This window comes from Diadema antillarum, unplaced genomic scaffold (genome assembly GCF_040938485.1).
Source record: "Diadema antillarum isolate AM-2024a unplaced genomic scaffold, OU_Dant_1.0 scf00000164, whole genome shotgun sequence".
Classification (NCBI taxonomy): domain Eukaryota; kingdom Metazoa; phylum Echinodermata; class Echinoidea; order Diadematoida; family Diadematidae; genus Diadema; species Diadema antillarum.
In genome coordinates, this window is record NW_027271053.1 from 1,614,329 (window position 1) to 1,638,952 (window position 24,624).

Sequence of the window (24,624 nt, forward strand, 5' to 3'; positions counted from 1 at the left end):
TCCATCCACCAAACCATCTCCTTGCCCTCCTTCCAGAAGGAGAAGGTCCATGGCCACATCATCTCACTGACATCATGTCAGTCCCACCCACCAACCTCATTGCTCTCCTTCCAGAGGGAACACGACCCTGGCCATACCCACTCGATGACATCATGTCAGCCTCTGCCTACCAACCCAAACTCCTTTCAGAAGTGGACGGCCGGACCCTGGCCACATCTGATAAATTGGCATCATGTCAGTTCCCCCCTACCAACCCACCTCCTTGCCCTCCTTCCAGAGGGAGAAGGTCCACCCCCCGACGACCAGGAGGAGGTCCTTGAAGAAGGGGGATCTCTGTAGGCCCTCGATGCCCTTGTCGTGGATTTGGCTAGCAAACTGAGGCTTGGGGGCCTGTAGGCGGCCCGAGTCTGTATCCTTCTCCAGCTTCCAGTCGGCGTACACCAGCTCTCCTTCCTACCAAGGGAGAGGATCACCACAAACAAAAGAGATCCATTTTATTTTTGCTTTCTCTTCTCCTTCTGTCTTTCTCACACACATATTACATAATTAATACTGGTTATGAGTTAAATTAGTGGTCCTGGCCACCTCGTTTTAATTGGGTTTCCTTGTTCATACACTAGTACTCCAGCTCACTCTGAATGATATAGTTAGTATGATCCATATCACACACTAGAAGTTGTTTCATTTCCCAAGTTAGTTTCCATGTGTCTCTGTCTCTCTCTTGCTTGTGTGTAGATTCAAGTTTCAAATTTCGGACATCTTTTCTCTCCATCCATTTTTTACCATCACATTTAATCACTTAACAAGCCCATGCAGCCTATCACCTTAGTTGATGTTTTACTCTATCTTTCATCTATTCACGAACCAATCTGGTTGCTTTGTGTTTGCAGCTCTCTGGAGGGAAGCTTTTATCAATTCGTGTAGTAAACGAGAGTGCATGGAAAGAAAGGAACCAGCTTGGGATCAGGAGTGTTCAACTTTTGCTTACCACTTACATACAGTACTGCCTTTGCTAAACAAACAAACAAACAAACAAACAAAAAGAACACAAAAAAGAAAGAGAAAATATATTGTCAATTGTACAATAGCTCTTGACAAGAGTAAAATCTTCACTCAACAGAAGAAGAAGGTATTGTAAATGTGAACCAGAAAATGAGAATATCCTTCTGTGAAGAAGGGAAAGAAAGCGTAACAACAAAAGAATAATCAGGATCAAAGAAGAGCCGCTCATACAGCAGAGACAAAAGAAGGTCACGCCCACCTGTGTCCCAACAAAGAACTTGGTGGTGGCTGCCTCCAGTGGTTTCTTCTCCTTGGCTGAGCCACCCCTGAGTGACATTCCCAGACCTCCAGACATGCTGCTGTCTTTCCTGTCCATCTCACTCTTTGGCTGCTTATCCACTGTGAGGCAAGGAACACAGAAAAGAGCCGTCGTCACTTCAAGGCACATAATTGACAATTGGCATTTCTAATTCTAACTAGCGGTCCATGCAAGATTAAGATCATTAGGCTGCAAGGATAGAAAAACAAAACAAAGCTAGGATTGCATACCTTTTCTGGAGGCATGTGGTTCACACCACTTTGTGATGTTACATGGCCCCTTGAAAAGCACCAACGGAGCATTGTTTGTGCACACTGGAATTTGATTATGAGAATTCAACCATCACCATAAAGATTGCCCTGATTGCCCTGCAAGAGACATGGCGGCATTCCAACAGTCTATAGATGATAAGGCTCATTTACAGAATTTACAGAGAGATGCAAAATGATCGGGAGAAAATTTCCAGAACCAAGGCCAAAGTAAATGGAGTGGAAACTGGACTGCATCACTTACAAACGCTTCTGTCCCCTTGTCTCTCCTGTAGACTGACCCGTGTCGGACAATAGTCACCGCTCCCCTCCATTCGGTTGATGGGAATCTAGAAAATAAGACAGAACAAGTTAATATAAGCAAATTGAAGATTTTCTTCAACAGTGTGTTTGATTGTCAGATCCATTAAACATTCCTTGTCACAACAGAAATTGTTACACTAGATTGATAAAAAGTACTATGTCAAGTGGACAAAACATTTTCTAAGATTACAGAACAAGGCCAAGTCAAAGAAAACCCCATCAGGTTCAGAAAGGGAGCAAGGCCTAATGACAGCTGTATGATCACAGGGAACAAAAAAAAGGAATCAAATGTTTTTCTTTTCTTTTCTTTTCTTTTTCTTTTTTGCATGGAAAAATGATATCAACACAGGGATTTGTCATTCCCCCATGACTTTGGCGGTCTGTAACAGACACTTGTCGATGAAAAAAAATCAAATCCAGTCTTACATGAACTTGACAATATTCCTAAAATTCCATGACAGTGATGGACTGAAATCAAGTCTTACTTTTCTATCTTTACATACTTCTTTTGCTGACCTCCTGAGGTCCTGATCCTGTATTTGTGTTCACTTAGGGAAAACAGATATACAAGAAATCCCTCAAACTTGTCTTTCAATGGCCATGATAGTCTGCTGGTATGGACAATTGACAATAAATAGTTTGTAATGTTCCCACTCTCCGTGGTCAACACAAGCTCTACAAGTCAATCTCAGGACTGCTACTTTTAGATACTAGATTGAAAAGTTAACTTCAAATGTTCTGCATTTAAAGTGAAAACTAAGTTTCGGTAAGTGCTTGAGAACCCGTCTAGCACCATTTCATTTTTTCTTGCAATATATCGATAGAGTCTACTAAGAAGCTTACCTGGCTGACGCAGTTTGCCGGAATGATGAGTCGGTTTGGAGTATTTTGAGAAAAATGATAATAGTAGGAAAACCGACTTTTATTCCAGAAGGCTCCAGACTAACTCGGTCTCTCGAAAAATTCGACCCTACTTCAGACAATTCACACGCAGTTCGTGATCGCCACATTCTACTGGCCACTGCATAATACCAAAGGAGGCCTAACTGAATGGACAGGAAAGTGCATGCTAACATAATCCTGTACAAAACAAAACAAAAATGACAGCGCGTGGTCCTCAGTTGCTGAGACGCGCGGTCCTTGGAGTTTTTGTTGTTGTTTATCAAGCGCCTTTGATTGTTTTAGAGGTGCTTGATAGGCGCACACTAATTTTGCATGCGCGCAAAAGAGGTTTTTTATGCGCGCGTTGTAACAACTCGGACCATTACTGCGAGTAGCCAGAACACGAAGCGCTAGTTTATACAGGCCGCTCCCATAGGACAACACTGTACAATCAGAGGGACAACCATTACAACTCATCCCGCCGTCAAAGCGAAGCAGAGTTATCCCCGAGTCCGAGTTTAGCCTGACCCCGTTCGGGTAAGTTCCGAGACTGAACCTTTTTGGTTAATATTTCGCATTTTCGTCGTTACCCATCGAATATCTTGTTATAACATCGTTATCCTGCACATTTCCTAAGCATACAGCGTGTACGTTCACATTTGGGAGCAAAATTTGACAACTTTTGCAGGCGTACCAGAACTTTGTTTGGGCTTTAAGCCTCCAAAAGCAATGAAAGTGCTATACCACATACAAAACACTTACCGTAAAGTTCCGTGTATAAGACGCACCCGTATATAAGACGCACCCCTAATTTCGGACCTAAAATAAAAAAAAAAAAAAAACACACACGAAAATGTCCACGCAAATATTGCGTGTGTCATACATATTATTTCAGCTCAATATTTCCCTAGAATGTAGCATGTATTTGCTCTATTTTTCGTTTCCTTTTATATTTTCTTTTAACGGTATTCATCGGGTATCAACAAAATATGGAAGACGCAAAATGCAGACTTGTCTCGGTACTCACTTGCTATTGTTTCGCCTTTCAATCGTGGTACATGTGTCATGCATATCGTACTCATGAGTATACAGTACGATCTTTGCTGTCTAATAGCAGAGGGTGTCTCGCATATTGACGCATGTCAGACTGGAAGGTTCATCACGAAAAATAAGAAAAACATCAACAAGTGTAGCAGAGGGATCATACGGCAAGACGTACGGTGCGTACGGTAATTACACTCATGCACTGTTACCAGTAACATGTGTGTCTATTGTACCATGCTTGTATGCACAGTGCTAGCCTTTTGCAAAAGGCAGCTCGCTATAATTTCAGCACACGCACACAGAGAGCAATGGACTTGCACACACAGCGCGCAACGGGTTAGCGCGCTTCGATCCGATCGCTGTGTGCACGCGAGTCCATTGCAAAAGCCTCTCTGCAGCTGCTGCCTTTGCCAAAGGCTTGCTACTAGCTAGCTACAGCACACAGTGGATTAGCCTGACCAGACACTGTGCTGCGCACAGGGTCTGACATGTGTTAGTGTTTCAACGTTGTAAACGACCGTCACTATTGACGGCAAAATCACATAAAATACCTTTTATTTTGTATGATTTTAAGAGTAATATAATTTGCAACACTTACCTACAGCGTATTTTCCTGATGGTTGAGTTGAATTCGGCGTTTTGTTGGTATCCAGACCTTATTGTTGAATTTTTCGGAGTAGATCGTGCGGTGGCATCTTTTCCTTCGAGAGCTTCACAAAAGCAACAAACTACTACGCATGCGCATTCAGAAGTGGTTGTTTTTTACGTACGCCCGTGCGCCCGTGCGTTTCATGTGTTACGTAAAGCTTGTAGTAGATCCGCGCGTGCTGCACCGGCAATGATTTGAACTTTTTTAGTCGGGGTCATCCGACTATCTCATCACTTCCGCCCCGACTACCTACGTTGTAGTATACGAGAGTGAATGCCATTCATATAACACGCAGATGAGGAGTGAAGCAGTAAGGACGTTTACAGACCTGATTTCAGCCATAGATTTCGGTAAGTTTTAGACGTAATTAAACAAAAAATCGCATACCGGTTATTGAATGATGGTCATAGATTACGATAATTCCTTATATTTTAGTTTTCCACGATTAATAAAGATATTCATGAAGGAAACAGTGAACGATAACAACGTCCGCGAAGGAAAAGAGGTGCAGCGCTGTCGCCAGCGCTGCGTGTAGTTAACAGTGGATATGCTATCCTAGCTGGTCTCGCACTCGTGAAATGAAGAGCAAACGAACGACATGGATATGCATGCATGCTTCACACATCGTTCATATTTACGGTGACATAGTGTCGATCCTACTCCGTATTTTACAGCTTTTGTCTATGGTCATATTGATACTAGTACATTGATAAGTTTTACAGTATCGGTAATTTAGTAATGATACCTGTACATCGCGTATTCCAGCTACTAGGTTGGCTGTTGGTAGCTTGGTAGACTGACATCGGCAGCATACAGCAGTGCTGTTACAGCTGTTGTCTATGGCCAGATTGATACATCGTTACTGCACAAGGCCGATGTAAGTGTATCTCGTATTTGCAGCTTTTGTGGGTGTCCAGATTGAAAGATCGCTCTTTTATCCGTAAGTTCTAGTGATTGCTTACCTTCCAAACGTCGATGGGCATACATGGCCCCAAGTTGGCCTTATAAAATTGGGTGTACATGACGGATTTTTTTCCTCGATTCGACTGTACCCGTGTATACGACGCACCCCCGATTTTCAACGTTTTCCGACGAAAAAATAGTGCGTCTTATACACGGAACTTTACGGTAGTTCCTTGACCTGTAAACTGGACATTACTTTATCTTCGGTCAGCCAAAGACAGCCAATCTACCCTTTGATCATTCCCCCTCTTTCTCACCTTGATGACTGGCTTCCATGTGAGGTCAAGGTGCTTAAAGGTTGTTGCTACGCCCAGTGGGTTGTCCTGTTTAGTGTTGTCAACGGTTGGCGTCTGGCCCTTGGGAGGACGGGTGTCCCATATGGCTACATACCTGCGGGAATAGGGAGAAATACAAAAGCAACAACATGAAAAATAAAGTGCTACAGGAGCATAGCAAAGTTACAATTCAGTGTGCCATGTGTGTGTGTGTGTGTGTGTGTGTGTGTGTGTGGGTGTGTGTGTGTGTGTGTGTGTGTGTCTGTGTGTGTCTGTGTCTGTGTGTGTGTGTGTCTGTGAGACTGTGTGAGCATTTCCAAACATGAAGTGAAATGTATGCACATTATAACTTCTCTCTCTCTCTCTCTCTCTCTCTCTCTGGAAAAACAAAGAAATGCATACATAAACACACTTTACAGGAATACTTAATGAGCGTGATTCCAATACAATGCCAAATATTTTGCATCAGATGTTTAGTATGAATTCTACATTTTATCCCCACAAAAGTAAAATATTGCTAACTTGCAAATGGATGTTTTTTAATGAATGAAATTTTTCACTTGCAACTTCCAGGATAGGTATTGCATAAAAAACATGTCCAATTCACAAGCAAAGAAGACCTCAGAATTTCAGGAGCTGGAAGTAGAAGTAATTTGTAGCAATAAAGACCTGTCAGTGTGAGATGATTTGAAGACAGAAGATTGGATAATGTCTTACCCATCTGGCGAGGCTGTTAAGATCTGGTGGCAGAACTGCTGTTTGTTTTCCACAACCATTCCGACGCGAGTGATCTGCACATGAACAGGAAAAATACACAACGGCCAGGAATCAATCTTTAGCAATGCATTTGAAGATAAACCTGTTTCTCTTTACGTCAGCAGTTAATAAAAATTGAAGGAGGACCAGAGATTAATAAACTTTTCATGCCAAAGATTGATGATGTCATTTTGAAAGACTAATATGCTGAACTGCAAACTGCCCAGAGTCATACTCTTGGTAACTACAAACACAAAATAGAGGTATGTGGGAACACATACTGGGAGCCAAAGAAAAGGCATTACTGTAAAAGTGGAAATTTTCGCGGTGTTGACATTTTCGCGCATTTCGCGCAAACAGAAACTAGCGCGAAAATAAAAGCACACGAATATTTCTGCTTGCCATAATGTTCCTGTAGTTCATGTCTTGACACCGCGGAATTAAAAACACGCGAAACTCTTCTTATCCGGCCGAGTGCGAAAAATTAGTCGCGCAAAAATATCCACTTTTACAGTATTGAGTTACTCCATAGCTTTCCTTGACCTAACTACTACACTTGTGATCTTTAAAAAATCATTGCTGTCAAAGTTTTCTCTTCTTATCCATTTTGTGACATGATGTTTTCACTGCCATCTAAAAGAATAGTATATCATTTTATTATTTTTTTTTTCTTGTTGGATTTTCCACTCACCATTCTCTGCCTTACAAAAAAGAAAAAAATCAAACAAACATGTGTGTTATAACCAAAAAACTATATGAATATTACCAAATATACCACTGTTACACCTTACAGGTATTGTTTACCATTGGGAGCAGTTATTCAAAAAATGTTCAAGTTATCACATTTGATGCATATGTGTAGGTCAGTTGTATCACAAAACATGCTGCAATATAAAAATTTAGCAATTAAGCTTAAAATATAAGGAGATATCACTATTTTTCTCAGTACACCATAACTGTATAAGGTTTTGTCTAGAAACAATTCTATTATAACTATTGTTCACATTTTGTATATTTAACAATACTTACCATTGATAATACTGATTGACATTTTTGAATTGATTGTTTACTAACTCACATTTTAGAACTATTTTGAAGCACTAACGCTGGGTTTTTGTTTCATCTGTGAATGGTAAATAATGCCTTTAAAAGGCAGAAGAATATAAACATCTTTACAAACAAAAAACACCCTGAACATCTGTTGCTCATTGATTGCCATTCATCGGATGAGTAGGAGAATTAATCATCTTATCGTCCTACCTCCATGTGATCTGGTACCCACTGGATATCACAGATGGCCGTCTTGTGGCTGTGCTCGATGGCCGAGACAGCACAGTACCTCACCACCGGAGTCTTGTCAGCGTTTTCATCTTCAAACCCGGGCTTTGGTATGAACGAGGAATTTAAAGGAAGGTTTTAGCACAACAGCCACGAACAAGTCACCACTTGAATGTGACAAGAAAAAAAGAATAGTGTGCAGTATAACTTCAAAGATTGCATCATTCAAGGTATGCCACATAAGACGAGATTGACTATCTTTATGAAAACAGTATTGTCTTTGCTGCAAACCCTTTTATGTAAAATTCTATATCATGTATAACTGTACGTAAACTAGCGGATAATCTCTTCTTTGATTAAATGTTCAAAGTTAACTACTACAGTAGCAGGAGTGCATTAATCTCTCACAGTATATGGGCTTTCAGGTGAAAACAAACCAAAATATTCCATTGTCATCACACAGTGGTCTAAATTGAACACATCTAAATTTGATGAGAATATGTGAATAAATCATGTCACATACAAGTTCTGTGCATGGATATACATAACATGACAGCCTACATCAACAAGAATTGCAGGATATGACCTGTCATGTTCACTCTTTACTTAAATCATCAAAAGAATGCAAAACAAAAACAGTGCAGACCCAGCTTGTGTAAAAAAAAATGAATAAAATCCACCAAAAACAAAACTTAACCGCAAAAGCTTTTGTGCAAAATTAATATTCCTTTATCAACCACTCACTCCCAAACACAAGAACACATGTTGCACCAGAACCAGATGCTATGCCAGAAGAGCTAGCTCTGACATGAACCAATTTCAACCAATATCCAGAAATCTTGACAAAGAAACAAAAGGAATATATATATACAGTATGTATATAAGATATCCTTGTTTGCGCTGTGACATTTGCCTCATGCAAAACTGATAAGGTGTTTATATTCCTTTGCACTACGACTTGTTTAAGCTTATAGGTCATGCAACATGCACTGAAAATACAGTACTTCTTTCATATTTTTCTTTTGTGGATATATATCTGTTCAATATACAGGTATGGCTCATATCAGTAATGCTTGAATGAATAGATTTTCAGTTCACATTTCACAATTGGTGTGTGATTATGTATTGTGTCTTTTGGTGAACCATTGAAAGAAGAGACAAAAGTCAAATAAAGCTTGATGGGAAAGGGCTTAACTACTAGGCAAAATGTCATGAGATAACATTAAAAATTTGAGAGAAAAACTTGTATGAAGATTAAAAAAAAAAACAAGGTCAAGTTGTACAGAAATTGAGAATGGGTTCAGAGAGGCAAAGAGGTTATAATGGACAGGTTGAGTTGAATTCCTTACAACAGGTTGTTTATTATTTTTTTCCCCTGAATTGTCTGGATTACATGAGTATCTTGAGTACTGATGGTGGATCATTCTACAGGCTCAGTACCTAATATATTGATGACTTTGTTACTTTGTTCTGAAATGCAAAAGGTTGATACTCATAAGGTGTTTGTGAATTACATGCATGTGAATAAAAATTCAGATTGCAACATTTCAAGGAGTGGTAGCGAACTGACAATCATGCATATAGAAACGCACCATACAACATGAAACTACATGATAAATATTTATTTGAGAGTGTATAGGGCTTCTTCTGCATGCATCTCCTCTGTGACCTCCTGAGTCAGACCGAAGTTTCTGATTACATCTTTCTTGCTTGAGGTTCTAGATACGGCAGTCTTAAAATGTAAGTGTGTGTGTGTGTGTGTGTGTGTGTGTGTGTGTGTGTGTGTGTGTGTGTATGTGTGTGTGTGTATGTGTGTGTGTGTGTGTGTGTGTGCAAGTGCTTATACACGGTACTTGGTGTAATGCCATCCACTGACGCTTTACATATGTCCCCCACACCCTTCTCACAACAGCCTGTGCATCACAGATAATGAATAGATGAATGAAATAAACAATGGTGTGGATATCATTTTCCCTTTACTATATCAAAGGATAATATATAAGAGAAGATTGGATATCTTTGGCCTTATGCCAAAAGGGCCTTAAAGAACTTCCCTTGTTATGCCAAACGGGCACTGAGAGTGTACAAAGTCTATAGCATTAAGGGCCTTTTGGCTTAACAGTGGAAGTGGTTTAAGGCCCTTTTGACATAAGGCGGACGATATGTAAGTAATTAGTGACTGTGGCCTTGTGTCAAGGCTAGATGAAAATAAAAAAAAAACTAATTCATTCCTAGCTCAATCTATGGGAAAGAATCATGAGTTAATAGTGTGAAAAGAATACACTGTAAATGAGAATAGGGGTTAGAAATTCCCTTTACCAAGTGACAGTACAAAACCTTGGTTGAGGTACAAAAATAAATAAATAAATAAATAAAAATAACAGTAATATGAAAAAGTAGTGACTGCATTCAAAATTTGATGTAAGAACCATGCTAAAAGAGAAATAAAACTGTGCATAAGTAAAGTGCATGGTAAAGTCAATATAAAATGAGATACTGGAAAGATGAATATAATAATGCATGCATGACCATCTCTTTACCTTGTCTCTGCCCCTACCATACCGCTAGAACATGCAACAGTGGATGAAGTGGGATAAATTGGGTGGGAAAAAGTACAGGAATAGACCAGAGCAAGAAAAGGTATCACACAATATTGTTAGGAATGACAAAAGAATAAGAGGAAGAAATTCAGATCACTATGCCAGCTATGACATTTCACAGATACGATGATTTGCTGACATTTGAATATGATGGTAATCAATTGATCATTAAATAAACTGAGAGAGAATTAATATAAAACAAATAAATACATATACACATTTCATCTTTTCATATCACTGCAGCCTATATAGGGAACAGGTGATATTTTAGTAACTTAATAAAGACAAGTCAACTGATCTAAGCAGAAAAGAAAGATCCAATGCAGTGTACAGGACTAGTACCCTACTTGTACTCCATTTTTTGCTTCTTTTCAAAGGATTCAGTCAAACTTGTTACATTGGAACTAAAGTACTTTTTCACAGAAGGTGTGCAGATGTTGGTTTACATTATTGAGAGCTGAGAGTGGCTACTGTTTTCTTACAAACCACATCATTGGAAAATTGTTTTTGTTAATGATTATCTACTAAACTCTGATTAAATGATTAATATCTACATGTGCATGTATTGTTATGCTATATAATAATATTACTTTTTGTGTTATAATATGCAAATATTCCAGCAATGATACAATGATATCGAACTACAACGATGAGGAGCATAACCCATTGAACACTAGTCCCAAGCAGGGAGGTGTTACAGAGAAAGAGAGACAACTACTGCTCTCCTTTGAAGTCATGCGCGGCACCGCCGAGAAGTTATGCATTCAGCTACAGGTGTTACCCATGTGCTTTGACAAAAGAGAGCATCAGTAATCGGGACTAGCGCTCTAACATCTAGAAATACTTGCCCCTACTGCAATTCGCTCTCTCTTTCAATGTGATGGCAACAATGAATTTGTGTATCTTGAATTGGAGCAGCGAATCAAAATGCAGTGTAAAACTGACAATTTTAACAGCACATAGTTTAAAAGCACGCTGGAACACGCTCTAGTGGAGTACTTTATTTGAAAGATCAAAATATCCCAGATTAAAAGATTAAAAAACTAACATGCGGAAATGTGCTCATTATAAAAAAATATTAAGTTTTTAAGAAGGCCTAATTTTCATTTCATTTCGATTTGCGCATCATGTAGAAACTAGAAATACATGTTTATAATATTGAATTCTTTCCTAAACTATTCGAAATCAATTCGAGTATTTCATTTAAAATTCTACGGTGAAATAAAGCTTGTAATTCAACAAAAAGTGAAATGCATTCTTCGTCTCCGAACTTCGTCTTGCAACTAGAGCGGTGCCGAGCATGACTTCAAAGCGTAGTGGAATGCTAGACATCCCATTGTAACGCCTTGAACCCAAACATGTGTTTGCATGAATTACGAAGAGTTGCCACTCCATTTCTGTAACACCTCCCTGTCCCAAGTATTCTCGTGCTGGGGTAAATGGGAAATGCCTGTTGTAGAAAAATCAGTCTGTCTTCAATGGGTTCACAAGGCTGGCTCATCTCACATACAATCATACAAAAGACTTTCTATAATTTGTGTAAAACTAAAACTGAAACGTACATTACTTTGGAACAATGTAAAAACAGAGGTATCTCATAAAATTTCCCTTTTATCACACGAGAATGAAACTGCTTTAAATACTTTTCTTCAATCAAAGTCAGAGGGCCGTAAAAGGAGATATTCCCTTGAAAATGCAACATGTTTGAGCACATACTTTGGAAACGTATCAGGCAAATTGTCATTTAGAGAGTAAAGTGTATTTTGTGCCCATTCAGATTCTGTTTATTACAGCAGAATTTTAATGTGTGTACTTGTTTGACGTGAATGTCATTTTTTGTTTCCATCCGCTTGATAGTTAAACTCTGGGATTACCAGAACGCAAAGATGGGCCTCCAAAATTTTCATGAAGAATTATAGATAATAGTTCATGCAAGTTCCATTGAAATCTAAACAGAATTGTGACTTCCTTGTCCTTAAATTATACTCCCTATACATTAACATTACCTCAGACAAAATTTCTCTCTCTCCTGGGGGCAAATTGGCAGGAACAACATTCCATGAATCAGTCTACAATTGCAGCTTAAAGTAGCGGTAGATACCATTGCAGCAACAACATATCAAACAATAAGCTATGAGCAATTTGAGTTCCTCCTGTGATAACTGCCATCATTCCTTGTCAAAGACAACTGTAGACTAGTTTATGAAATGGGTCCCTGAAATGGAGGAGTAAAAAAAATAGTATGTAAAGAAGTAAAAAAAAAACACAAAAAACCCCAAAACTTCAAAATGGATGGAAGGGGGATTTTCACAAGATTTGTTGCTGGGTGTGGCCCAGTAACCATCTCTCTTACCAGGTTCATCATGGAGTTCTTCTTGCTCTGCTTGCCCCGCTGGTTGCTCTTGAGGCGGTCCACATGCTTGCTGATGTCCCACATGACAACCTGACCATTTATGCAGGCCCCAGCGATGATGTTGGGGTCGGACGGGTTAAACTTGAAGCCGAAGATGTCGTCAGGAGCTTCTAGTAGCACCTTGATATTGGAAAAAGATAGAAGTGGTTGATTGATTTTCAATAATGTAGAAGGACATATCAAGAAGTCAAACTATGTTTTAATTTATGATAAATCTAAAGACTGCTGAAGTGCTGGGACATGTTGGTCCCTTGAAGAAGCTGATGAAAAAAGGGAATTATCTGTGACAGCTACCTTCAACAGGAGTCTGTTAAATGTTTGATGAGTAATTAATCTAAGTTCCAACATAAAAATTGTCAGTTTAGAATTTCAAATCATCTATTCAAGCATGTGACAGTAAGGTAACTTTATGGTGTCAAGATCAATTTTTTTTTTTCACTGTGGTCATTATCAATATAGTTATGATTATTATTATTATGTCTCTATGGTTGGTTGTCATGAAATAACAATGTCCAGGTCTAGGAAGCCATTGCGATGACATTACCTGTGGATGGATTGGGTCTGTGAAACTCCACAGCAGAATGAGGGAGGGGTTCATGATGATCTTGGAGGCGTGGTCCACGCGGTCATCAAAGGTCATCCGCTCGGCGCAGGAGACAGCGATGACCCCCTTGATGGTGGGGTGCCACTCCACGGCGGTCAGCACCTTGTCCTTGCTGAACTGCAGGTCGGTGAAGGACTGGTACTCCTGTGCGGAGAAAAGGGCAGTACCTTGAGAACATTAATGATTATCACAGTACCAGGATGATGGTGATGACGGTGCATGATCGTGATGATAGTAATGATAGTGATGATGATGGTGATGATGATGATGGTAATGACGGAGATATTATGATGATGATGATGATGATGATGATGATGATGATGATGATGATGATGATGATGATGATGGTGATATGATGGTGACAATGATGATGGTAATGACGGAGATATTATGATGATGATGGTAATGATGGTGATATTATGATGATGATGATGATGATGATGATGATGATGATGATGATGGTGATGATGGTGATATGATGGTGATGATGATGATGGTAATGATGGTGATATTATGATGATGATGATGATGATGATGATGATGATGATGGTAATGATGGTGATATTATGATGATGATGATGATGATGATGATGATGATGATGATGATGACGGTAATGATGATGATGATGAGGATGCTAGCATCACTGATGACAGTGATGATGATTCTGATAATGATGATGAACTATAAGACGGTGTGGAAGACAGCAAAGATGAAGGCATTGATAATGGTTACGATAATGATAGCAATGAAGATAATAAGATATTGAGGATGGCTTCCATAAATCCACATCGATCCAACTGTAATGACCCACTTAAAAATTGCAGAGAACTTTGTTCACTAAACTGTATCATGATAGTAACACTGATGAAACAACATTCAAGCATATGCAATATTTTGAAATATGTTGCACGAACAAATGCAATTACATGCTGTTGAACGGTTTCTGTAGTGGTTCATTCTGGCACTAATGTATTTGGGGAAAAAAAGTATGGTATGATTCTACCTTTGGATATGTTTCCTACTCCTCTGTCAAGTTTGAAGAGAATATAAACACTAATATGGCACTTCTTTTACAACCATCCAAAACACATTCATCTAGGACTTGCTTCCGAAGGGAACAAAATTGACAATTTCTATTCAAATCCTGGATCAATTTAAATCTTAAGGAAAATATCTTGACACAGAAACTAAAGTAGAGCAAAGATTCTGCTTGAAATTGTCATGACATCCCAGTAAGTCTGGCTTAGACTTCAGGTAATGACCAGTTACACACCCTACCTTGAGATAATTGTCTGATTTGCTCCCGAAAGCATTGTCTTCATTGGCGAGAGCCTTCCAGTCATCAAGGAAGACGTCCATGATCTCATTCTGCTGCAGCGCCAAGTCGAATCTGAGATTAAGATAAGATAGGAATCACTGATGAATTCAATCCATTGAATCTGATGTAAAATATTTTCTATTATTCAAACTTGATAACCTTTGGGGCGATGACATGCCACTGCTGCATGGGGAAGTTTTCCATTTGTATTTGGAGGTCCCTTTTATGAGGAAACAGCAAGACTGTGAAGTTATTGAAAAGAAAGTGTAATGAAAAAATTGTGAACAAGTCTTTTTCTATCTTGCTCTACTGGGAAACAGTGGGACTGTTTACACTTGTAGAATAGCAAACATTCATGTTAAATAGAGAAGAAATGAAGAAAAGTTTGAATCAAATGACCCAGAGCAAGAGGCACTGTGAAGGAAATAATGACTTAAAGGGATAGTATAGTGTTGGCTGAGGTGAGGATTTAGCCTTTAACTTTTTGCAAGATACTTAGAAACCACTTCATAAAATATTAAAGAGCATACAATTCTAAGAGGAATCAAAAGTTTATTTGACGAAAATCGGTTGTGAATTGGCCGAGATATTACATAACAGAGTAAAACAAAACAATCCCACTTTTAGGTAGGTCCCACCTCATGAGGACTGCTTTGTTTTGGGTATCTCAACCATTTCGAAACCAATTTTAATCAAATAAACTTTGAATTCCACTTCGAATTATACGCTCTTCCATATTTTATAAGAGGTTTCTCATTATCTCCAAAAAGATCATCATCAAAAAACGTTGGAAACCTGAGGCAACATCTCAACCGAAACTGCACCATCCCTTTAACCTGAAGGCAAAAACATAAGGACATGCATTCCTTCATCTCATTAATGCAATACCATTCTACTCCACATGTGTCAATCACTTTGATACCAATCACATTCCATACACATGGAGGCAAAAAAAAATCAAGACCATATCTTGACATCATTCTCATGTTTTCCAGACAAACCTTGGGGCGACTCTTTCGATGAACTCTGCGAGTTTCTTGGACTCCGAGATCTTGGTCCGTTCCTCCTCGCTGAATTCTCTTGGAGCGTACTGCACTGCTTTATTGCATGGATGTTTCCTGAAAAAAAAAAAAAAATGCTGATTTAAAAATTGAATTGTCCTGTCTGATATAAAATAGCTCAAATTATTTCCCAAACTAGCTTGTTCTAAAAACCCGAGACCATAGATTTCTTTTTTTTTCTTAATAATAATAATCAACATTTCTACTGCGCTTAATACAAAGTTTCTAAGCGCCTTGCATAACATATTGTTTCATAATTACACCAAAACATAATCTTACATTATTCAACATTACTACAAACCCTACAATAATTTACGTTACTCAATACACTTTAGCAATAATCAAATGCTAAAACTAGCATTAGCTTAATCACACACACAACATCTAATACAGAAATCAATTCACGAATGTCATAATTTTGATAACTTTACACAGTCTCTGTTTTCAATTGCTTTTTACGGCTGTAAAGTGCTTTGAAAAATGTAAAGTTGTTGCTCCCATTATGTCATTCACATGTTATTACACCCTCTCTAGGTACTTGGAAGGCAATTGAGCAAAGAATGTAAAAAGGAGTACACAAAAAGTCAATATCTAACACAGATGCAAGAAATAACATCTACATCATCAAGTATAAATCAGGAGCTGCACGATGTTTTTAGTGTGTGTGGTGTGTGTGTGTGTGTGTGTGGGCGGGGGGGGGGGGGGGGGGGGGGGGGGGGGGGGGGGTGGCTCTGGCCCAGGGAGGAGGTAGTGCTAGCCTTGTGGTTGGTGGGGTCAAGGGTTAACGTTCCAATGCTGTACTCACCAGTCTGTCTGAGTACCGTTGTCCGTGTATGTTGGAACAGCCTGGATGGCGAAGTCTAACTCCACCTTCTTCAAATTGAAACTCTTGTCCTCGTAGGATACACACTCAATGTAGCCGTCCTTCACATCGTCCGGGCCTCGGTCGGAGAAATTCACGGGGGCACCGAAGTCCCGCCTCACACGTGTGATGGCGAACGAAAGCTGTCGTAGATCGACAACCACAAAAGAACATAAATATAGGATCACATGGGGATTGCCATTGACATAAGTTTGCTACTTCTGTCTCAAGTTCAAGGTAACATTCAAAGTTGAGTTTAAATTGTTTCTCCAACACACACATACAGAGCGTACTATTGAAGTAATTCATGGTCAAACAGAGATGGGTAAAGGGGGGGGGGGGACCTCATAGTGGAATTTCCATCTGCTGGTCACTGATGCAACAGAGAAGTTATCTACATATGTACTATGTTATAACCTCACACAGTCTACATGACTAACAACAGAATTTCTGAGGCTGATTTTGTCGCCCAATTTCAGTACTACATGAATGTAAGAAAGATGACAGCTCACAACGTTAACGGAACCATTCAAATAATGTCACAGGAAGACATACAACGTGTATCACTACGCTCATACCATGCCTCTTTGTGAGATATGGTGGTACATAAATGAAAGAAACTCAAGACTGGTATGACAGGTTTGTAGTCACAGGCAAGTCTTTCAGTTTGTTGATATTACATAAAGTTCTGCATTGACAATAACAGAGCTAAGTTGCCAGTATGTTTACCGTAACCCGCTGAGGACGTTTTGATTTTGCTACAACACGCATTTCCAACAGACACCTGCCCGAGTATACTTAAGACTCGTCCTCACAGGGTTAATCATGTTCTTCATAATTTTTACATTGATTTATCTGTGATTTTTACTGCTGGTAGTGCATTCCAAATTTCTGTGGCTCCATTAGGATTATCTATGGGTTTTTATTAGTCCAACAGGATTTGTGGGTTTCTAATGGTCTATCAGCGGTTTTCTGTTTGTTTCTGTGGGTCCCATAGACCTAGAGACATTCTGTAGGTATCCCCATATATACCATTTTCCACGTACATTGAAACTATTTGGCATATTGGCTTCTATTGGACCAATAGCATACAGGTTTTATTGCTTTTTAACCAGGAATGCATATTTTTCATACTGCATATGGTGATCATGAAGTTGTTAATTAAAAGACAAATGATGACATAAACGGTACCCTGGGATACCAAATAAAAATCAGCTATTTTGTTGAATTATTTTTTTTTTTCAAGTTTGTACCCTGGGTTGCGCAAAAGTGGGAAATTATTTTGATGTGATTTTTTTCAACATTCAATTTGCCCCATGTTCTTGTAAAAAATTTTATAAGTCATGTTTTTCTCAAATTCATTGTTGCTGTAATCATTATTCCATTCTTGATATTGTTTCATGTTGTTATGATACATCCTGTACTATCATTGTAGTACAATAATCTCATGTGTAGAGAACAAACAAATGTTGCAGTTGAATAATAAAAATGAATATTCAATATAACATGCAGTGGCATGGAAATGACTATGTACATGCACACACAGTGCATGCATTTCTCTGTGGCTGTCCTCGAGTGGACGGGAGGTGGCGCTACATGGTATCCCGGGGTACTATGATACCCCGAGGTAACGCGTGATGCATCAAATCACCATCCACCTACCTTCTCTCTGTTCTCCACCACAGCCTCATCCTCAATCTCCTTCTCGCTCCCCTGGGAGATCCACTCCTTGGGCTCGGGGGGCACATACCGGTAGATGGTGAGGTCCACCTCCTCCTCGGCACCCTCTCCTCCTTCTCCCCCTTCCTCGCCTTCTCCTCCTTCATCCTTCTTCTCATCAACCTGTTGGCATGAATCAAAGATAAGCATATATACGAGGATAAATCTCTTTTTTCAAGATAATTATTGTATCGTATTGTTTTGTATGTACGTTTACATCAAGGACATGCAATTCAGCCTCTGGGCTGCATACTATGTACCTTCCTTTTGATAAAATAAAACAATATCTATCTTTCTATCTATCTTTCTATCTATCTATCTATCTATCTATCTATCTATCTATCTATCTATCTACCTACCTACTTACCTATCTATCTATTAATCAATCAATCAATCTATCCACTACGAGGTAGCACAAGGTGAAATACAAATTATACCTGGTGTTCAGTGACACAGACTCAGGACGTCATCTATAGTCCATGGGCCAAGACCCCAAAAATGGGTTGTTGGTACCATCTGAGGTGGCACAACCTTTTTGGTGTCATTTTGTTTGTCGGGCATAGATATGCTTATCAAGCTATGATAGCATTTCCAAATGAGTAGCTTAGTCATAATAAACGAATTTTTAACCAATTTGGTCTCGTATTTATATCCCTATACTTCTGAATCGAAACTAAACCGCTAAACAAAGAAGAGCACTGCCTTCTGTATGTCCACAGGTGTTCTGTTGTAAACGCGGTGCACTTAGTCTTTATTCAAGGCAGCGAAGGGAATATCCAAAGGGTTATGATGTCCACAGCTGTCACGCGGTGCGCTTAGTTCTTTATCTAGACCAATGTACCGTTATCATATCTAAAGTTCCTCATAAAAGGGATTATCCATACTGTTTTTATACAACCCTATCAACAAATACATCAGTTTTAAACAAAAATCACTCTGTTCATTTACAATATCATTCATTATAATGTATCGTAGTGTACCGGTACATTGTTTTTGCATTATCTTTTATTGTTGGAGGGATATAAAGTGACATTGGCGTGGTATCAGCGTTTTCACCGTAGCGTTTTCACCGGAAAATTATAAATGATTGAAAAATACGGTAAAATTCACTAGGAATTGCTTTTGTTGTTGTTGTTGTTTTTAGATAAAAGGATATACACTGTATCATACGCTTTGGATATTCCCTTCGCCGTCTAGAATAAAGACTAAGCGCTGTGGACATCATAACCTTTGGATATTCCCTTCGCTGCCTTGAATAAAGACTAAGCGCACCGCGTTTACAACAGAACACCTGTGAACATACCATAGAGCTGCATTTTACAGCTCTATGGAACATACAGAAGACAGTGCTCTTCTTTGTATGGCGGTTAGTTTCGATTCAGAAGTATAGGGATATAACAACGAGACCAAATTGGTTAAAAATTCATTTACTATGACTAAGCTACTCATTTGGAAATGCTATCATAGCTTGATAAGCATATCTATGCCCGACAAACAAAATGACACCAAAAAGGTTTTGCCACCTCAGATGGTACCAATATCTGGCCTGGCCCATGGACTACTATGAGAGATGTAGATATTACCATGGAGGGTCTATGCATAAAGTTACTGAAGTGACCTCCATAAAATTCTCAAAATGTTTGTCTAATTCAATACCAAAAGGTGTACTTGTTTTGGGTTACATGGGAGAGCAAAAAACCAACTACTGTAAAAGTGGTTTCTTTCGCAGTGGTTTTATTTTCGCACTTTTTGCGTTTTGAGATTGAATCGCGAATTTAAAGGACAAGTTCACCTTCATAAACATAAGGATTGAGAGAATGTAGCAATATTAGTAGAACACATCATTGAAAGTTTGAGGAAAATCAGACAATCCGTTCAAAAGTTATGAATTTTTGAAGTTTTTTTGCAGTACCCGCTGGATGAGAAGACTACTGCAGTGTATGAATAACTTAGATGTCACATGCGTACAACAATATAAGGAAAATATAAAGAGAATTTCACAAAATTCCATCTTTTGAAAAAAGTACACATTCCCCTGACTCGTTACCGATAAATGTTATGGGTAATATTATTCCCCCTGCCTTTAGAAAGAGGCAAGTCAATTGTTCTTTTATTATGCGAAAAAAGTGAAAATATGTTGAATTTTCTTTTATATTTTCTTTATACTGTTGTACGCATATGACTCACAAGCTGTAGTAGTCTCCTCATCCAGCGGTTCCAACACAAAAATTAAAAAAATTCATAACTTTTGCATCGATTGTCCAATTTTCCTCAAACTTTCACTGATGTGTTCTACTAATATTGTTGCATTTTCTCAATCCTTATGTTTATGAAGGTGAACTTGTCCTTTAACATCACGCCAAAATGTTTTGAAAAATCGCGCGAAATTAACCACGCAAGGAAATGTTTTGAACTTGCCACTTGTTACAACGCTGTTGCGCACACACGAAAATTCCCCGCTCTGCAGGTAATAGGGAGTTTTCGCAAGCACGACGCAGCCGGTATATGAGCGTGCCGTGTGCAAAATTTCCTTCTGCGCATGATCAAATCCGAGAAACGTTCCGTCCTGGGGAAAACGAGTACGGTATTCGGCCAAAATAGCGTTCGGTCCCGATGCAGCTGGGCAGGAGTGAGCCAGCTAGCCAGCCAACCAATCAGTGATCTTGTCCCCACGCCTCCGTCCTAACAGGAAAGCGAAACTGCTTAGATGTGGGGACGGGAGTCCGAGTACGGGGACTGTCACAGCTGACTGCTTCCGCGTATTCTCGGTATTCCCGTCGTGTAGCAAAAACTCCCTATTGATGGTATTGATGGTCAACACACGCACAGATTTTGCTGACAGCGAATTTAAACACACGCGAAAAAGTCGGCACCAATGGAAACCGCGAAAGTATCTGTACGCGAAAGAAACCACTTTTACAGTAGTAAACACCCCCCCAAAAAAAAAAACAACAAAAACAAAAACAAAAAACAAAACAAAACAAAACCAAACCAAACCAAGGTCAATATCATGAGGAGCAATGATTCCTCTATGAAAGAATATGAACATACTTCAAAAGCTTTGAGAAAGTCAGTTAAACAAATTTCATTCCTGGTGCCCTAAGACATTTGAATACAGTGCCTCTCACTTCTCTGAGCTTAAAACAGAGAAGAGGTACACACAAACATATGCATGGGCAAGACTACATGAAGAGCAATCGCATGGCACAATCATGATGATCGACGTGATGATTGACAAGATGATCGACGTGATTGCGCCATGTCGATCATCTGTAGCATCTCACTTCAATGATACAGACAAAAAAAAAAATCCATTTTTTTTTTCTTCTATGCCTCATCAAACACTGACATTCCTCAGATGTTCCATACACATTTATCACTGCCAGTATCACCAAAACACTGTGACACTATGGACTTGCTTATATCTATGGGATACTTAATTTCCTGGGTACCCTACTGACCAAGGGCAGAACCTGTAAATTTGACATTTAAAGTAGGAATCCTACAACTAGGTTTCATAAAAACTTGAATCTTACAGCAAGGAGCTTCTGCTTGGCTTCCTCCTTTAGGGCCACGATGAAGTTCTGTCCCCACTTGAAGTCTGGATCATAGACTAGCAGCACCTCCTCCCCATCATAGTCCTGTACAAAAACCAAACAAAATAAAACAGAGATTTGAGTGCCATCACTGACTATCACACAATCATCAATCTCATCTTAACAAAATAGCACTCTTACCACATAAAATGAACTTAAAAATCTGTATTCTGTTGTTTATGTTCTAAATCAACATTGGAAACAATACTTCCTGAATACAAACATGGTTTGGGGCCCTACGTACTGTCATGAAATGTCCAGAACAATGTGCAAATTTGTTTTGGGGAAAGTACAGGGAGTAGGCTTTCCCGGTTTAATGAAATTTCAAGTCGATTACTGACAAGATAAGGGAGTCAACCTTTGTCAAATATAGAAATACAGACACTTTCGTTCACTCAAATTAAGTTATCCATACGCTGCACTGCACGTGAGGAATCTGTTAAAATACTGTATACGCTATATGAATTATTTCGCAACTCTAAATTTTCGTGAATCGGGAATTTCCAACGATTTTGCAAGGGGTTAAATTCGCGATCGTGGAGTCATGTAGTGAACGGAGAAGAGTACACACGTATGTCACATTGGGATCAGAGTCAATATTTTCGTGTCTTTAATTTCGCGAATAGCACCTAACTCACTAAATTCGCGAAATATTTGGCGTATACATTACCCTTGACTAATGAATCCTGCTATGGATAATTGCAATGCATTTCACAAAAGCTTCATTCATCTTTATTTGAAGGATTGAGGCGTTGATGTTTTCACTGTTTCCAATGTTTACATGTTGCCTGGTCTCTTTTCTGTTTTCTTGATATATATCTGGAAACAAGACATGCAAAATTGATTAGACAGGAAGGGGGGAGGGGGGTGGTTTGAGGAGGACAAAAAGGAGGAAGGGAGGGCTTGCTTTACCAGCATGGCCTGCTTGATGGGAAAGAAGTCAGAGACGGCCGCCCTGGTCTTCATGTCCTGGATGATCTCCTCCTTACTGAGAAGCTTGTTGGGGTTCTCCTGGGTGACGTCCTCATCACACACACACTTGAAGAGCTCCTGGGACTTGGAGGCCATAAAGAGAGGCACCACATTGGGTGGCAGTACATCTGCTGTGAAGAGAAATAATATACAGGGTTAGAGTCCAAGCACTGTTAATATAGTGACAATCTGTTTGTTCACTCTGTCTTTTCTATTTCATTATTATCATTTTTTTTTGCAGGCATAAAGAGGTTGAATATTGTTCTTAATGCTCAATAACATTATTTTTCTTTTCATCTTCTCCATCATGTAGAACAGCAAATTTGAAACAGAAATATGAAACCTTGCTGAGGACCAGTAATGTAGGAACATACTTTCATGATAATTGATGTTACAGACAATTGAGTTTGATTGTTTTCTTTTGCTGTTTCAATAAAATTGTTGGAATGATGTTAGTCATTAGCTGCTAATCATAGAATTACTGATGGGTAATACCTGGTTCGTCACTGCAAGGGACAGGTGAAAGGTAATGTTGAATCCCGGAGGGAATGGGAATCATGTAGGAAAGCAAAACATATCACTGTCATGAGGCTCTTGACATATGACACCCCAAACTGTTGTGACGCATGTTTCACCTGAGAAATTTTGTTGGTCACATAGTTGAGCACGCTATTTCTCAGTCAGTCAGTGTTAATTTTGAACATTGTTCTATTATTAGTTTCTACTACTATTCAAGTACAAAGACCAGTGTAAACAGCTTTGGAAATACATTAAATCTTCCATCTAAGTTCTCCCTCTCTTTCCTATTACCAGGACCTGTTAGCAATTGAGCATACTGAAAAAAAAAACAAGAAGTTACAATAAGAAGAATTTCTAGGGGAATGAACAAGCTGGGCTATAACATACCACTGGCTTCTGTTGTCTCAGCCTCGGGGGTCTTTGGAGCTTCTTCTGCTTTTGCTTTACCTGAGAAAGAGAGGATTCATTACAAATGTGATTTCAATAGTACAAATGAACTATGATCTACAGTTTTGTGTGCGCAGTCTCATTTGCTACTGCTAATTAATAGGATAAATACATAAAATACTTTTCTTCTCACACAGAATCAACACAATTATCATTGACAACAGACTCTGCATCTGATCAATTAAGGAAATGCAAAGTGTGTCTCTTGATTATCTATCAATGAGATCACAATGACAATGTTAAGAAACTGTGAAAACCAAAAGACATACATGATATTGTATACAAAGCGTGCAAATTGATTTAACCACGAACTGTAAACATGGAATTATTTGCAGACTGGAAACTTTCATGCCCTGCTAAACCTTGCATGAAAACTAGAACTCACAAAATATTTGGGAGAGATGTGTTGAAATATTTACAGAAATACACGCATCAGCCACATGTAAGGCAAGTGATTTTCACTGAAACTGCCCAACATGAAAAATCAGTCAATCAACATGCAGTTTCTAAGTTTACAGTAAGACAGGAAGTAAAAGATGGTTGCTACTTGATGCAGTGTAGGACAACACCAACCTTTGCCCCCCTTCTTGGACTTCGAGGCACTCTTCTCTCGACTCTTGGGTGTGGCCTTGGGAGGGGCGAGGCCACCTTTGCCGGGTGTGCCCGACTTCTCCGGGGTCTTGGGTGCATCTCCTTTGGTGTCAACCTCCTTTTCTTCTACCTGGGCACTCTCTGCCTCCTTGGGCGTGGCGTCACCCTCCGGTTCTGCCAT

The 24,624-nt window shown here is 39.2% G+C and overlaps 1 protein-coding gene across 1 annotated transcript in view; it reads right to left on the reverse strand.

Moving 5' to 3' along the window:
* LOC139722394 (dynein axonemal intermediate chain 3-like) overlaps positions 1–24,624 on the reverse strand; it is a 35,935-nt gene extending 11,311 nt beyond the window's left edge. The window contains 17 exon segments of the mRNA XM_071633701.1: positions 259–453; positions 1,262–1,401; positions 1,835–1,919; positions 5,689–5,821; positions 6,424–6,497; positions 7,723–7,845; positions 10,281–10,304; positions 12,694–12,873; positions 13,298–13,501; positions 14,637–14,748; positions 15,678–15,794; positions 16,543–16,742; positions 18,262–18,441; positions 21,828–21,959; positions 22,827–23,017; positions 23,793–23,852; positions 24,420–24,624. Of these exon segments, the coding sequence (XP_071489802.1) occupies positions 259–453; positions 1,262–1,401; positions 1,835–1,919; positions 5,689–5,821; positions 6,424–6,497; positions 7,723–7,845; positions 10,281–10,304; positions 12,694–12,873; positions 13,298–13,501; positions 14,637–14,748; positions 15,678–15,794; positions 16,543–16,742; positions 18,262–18,441; positions 21,828–21,959; positions 22,827–23,017; positions 23,793–23,852; positions 24,420–24,624 (2,355 nt within the window).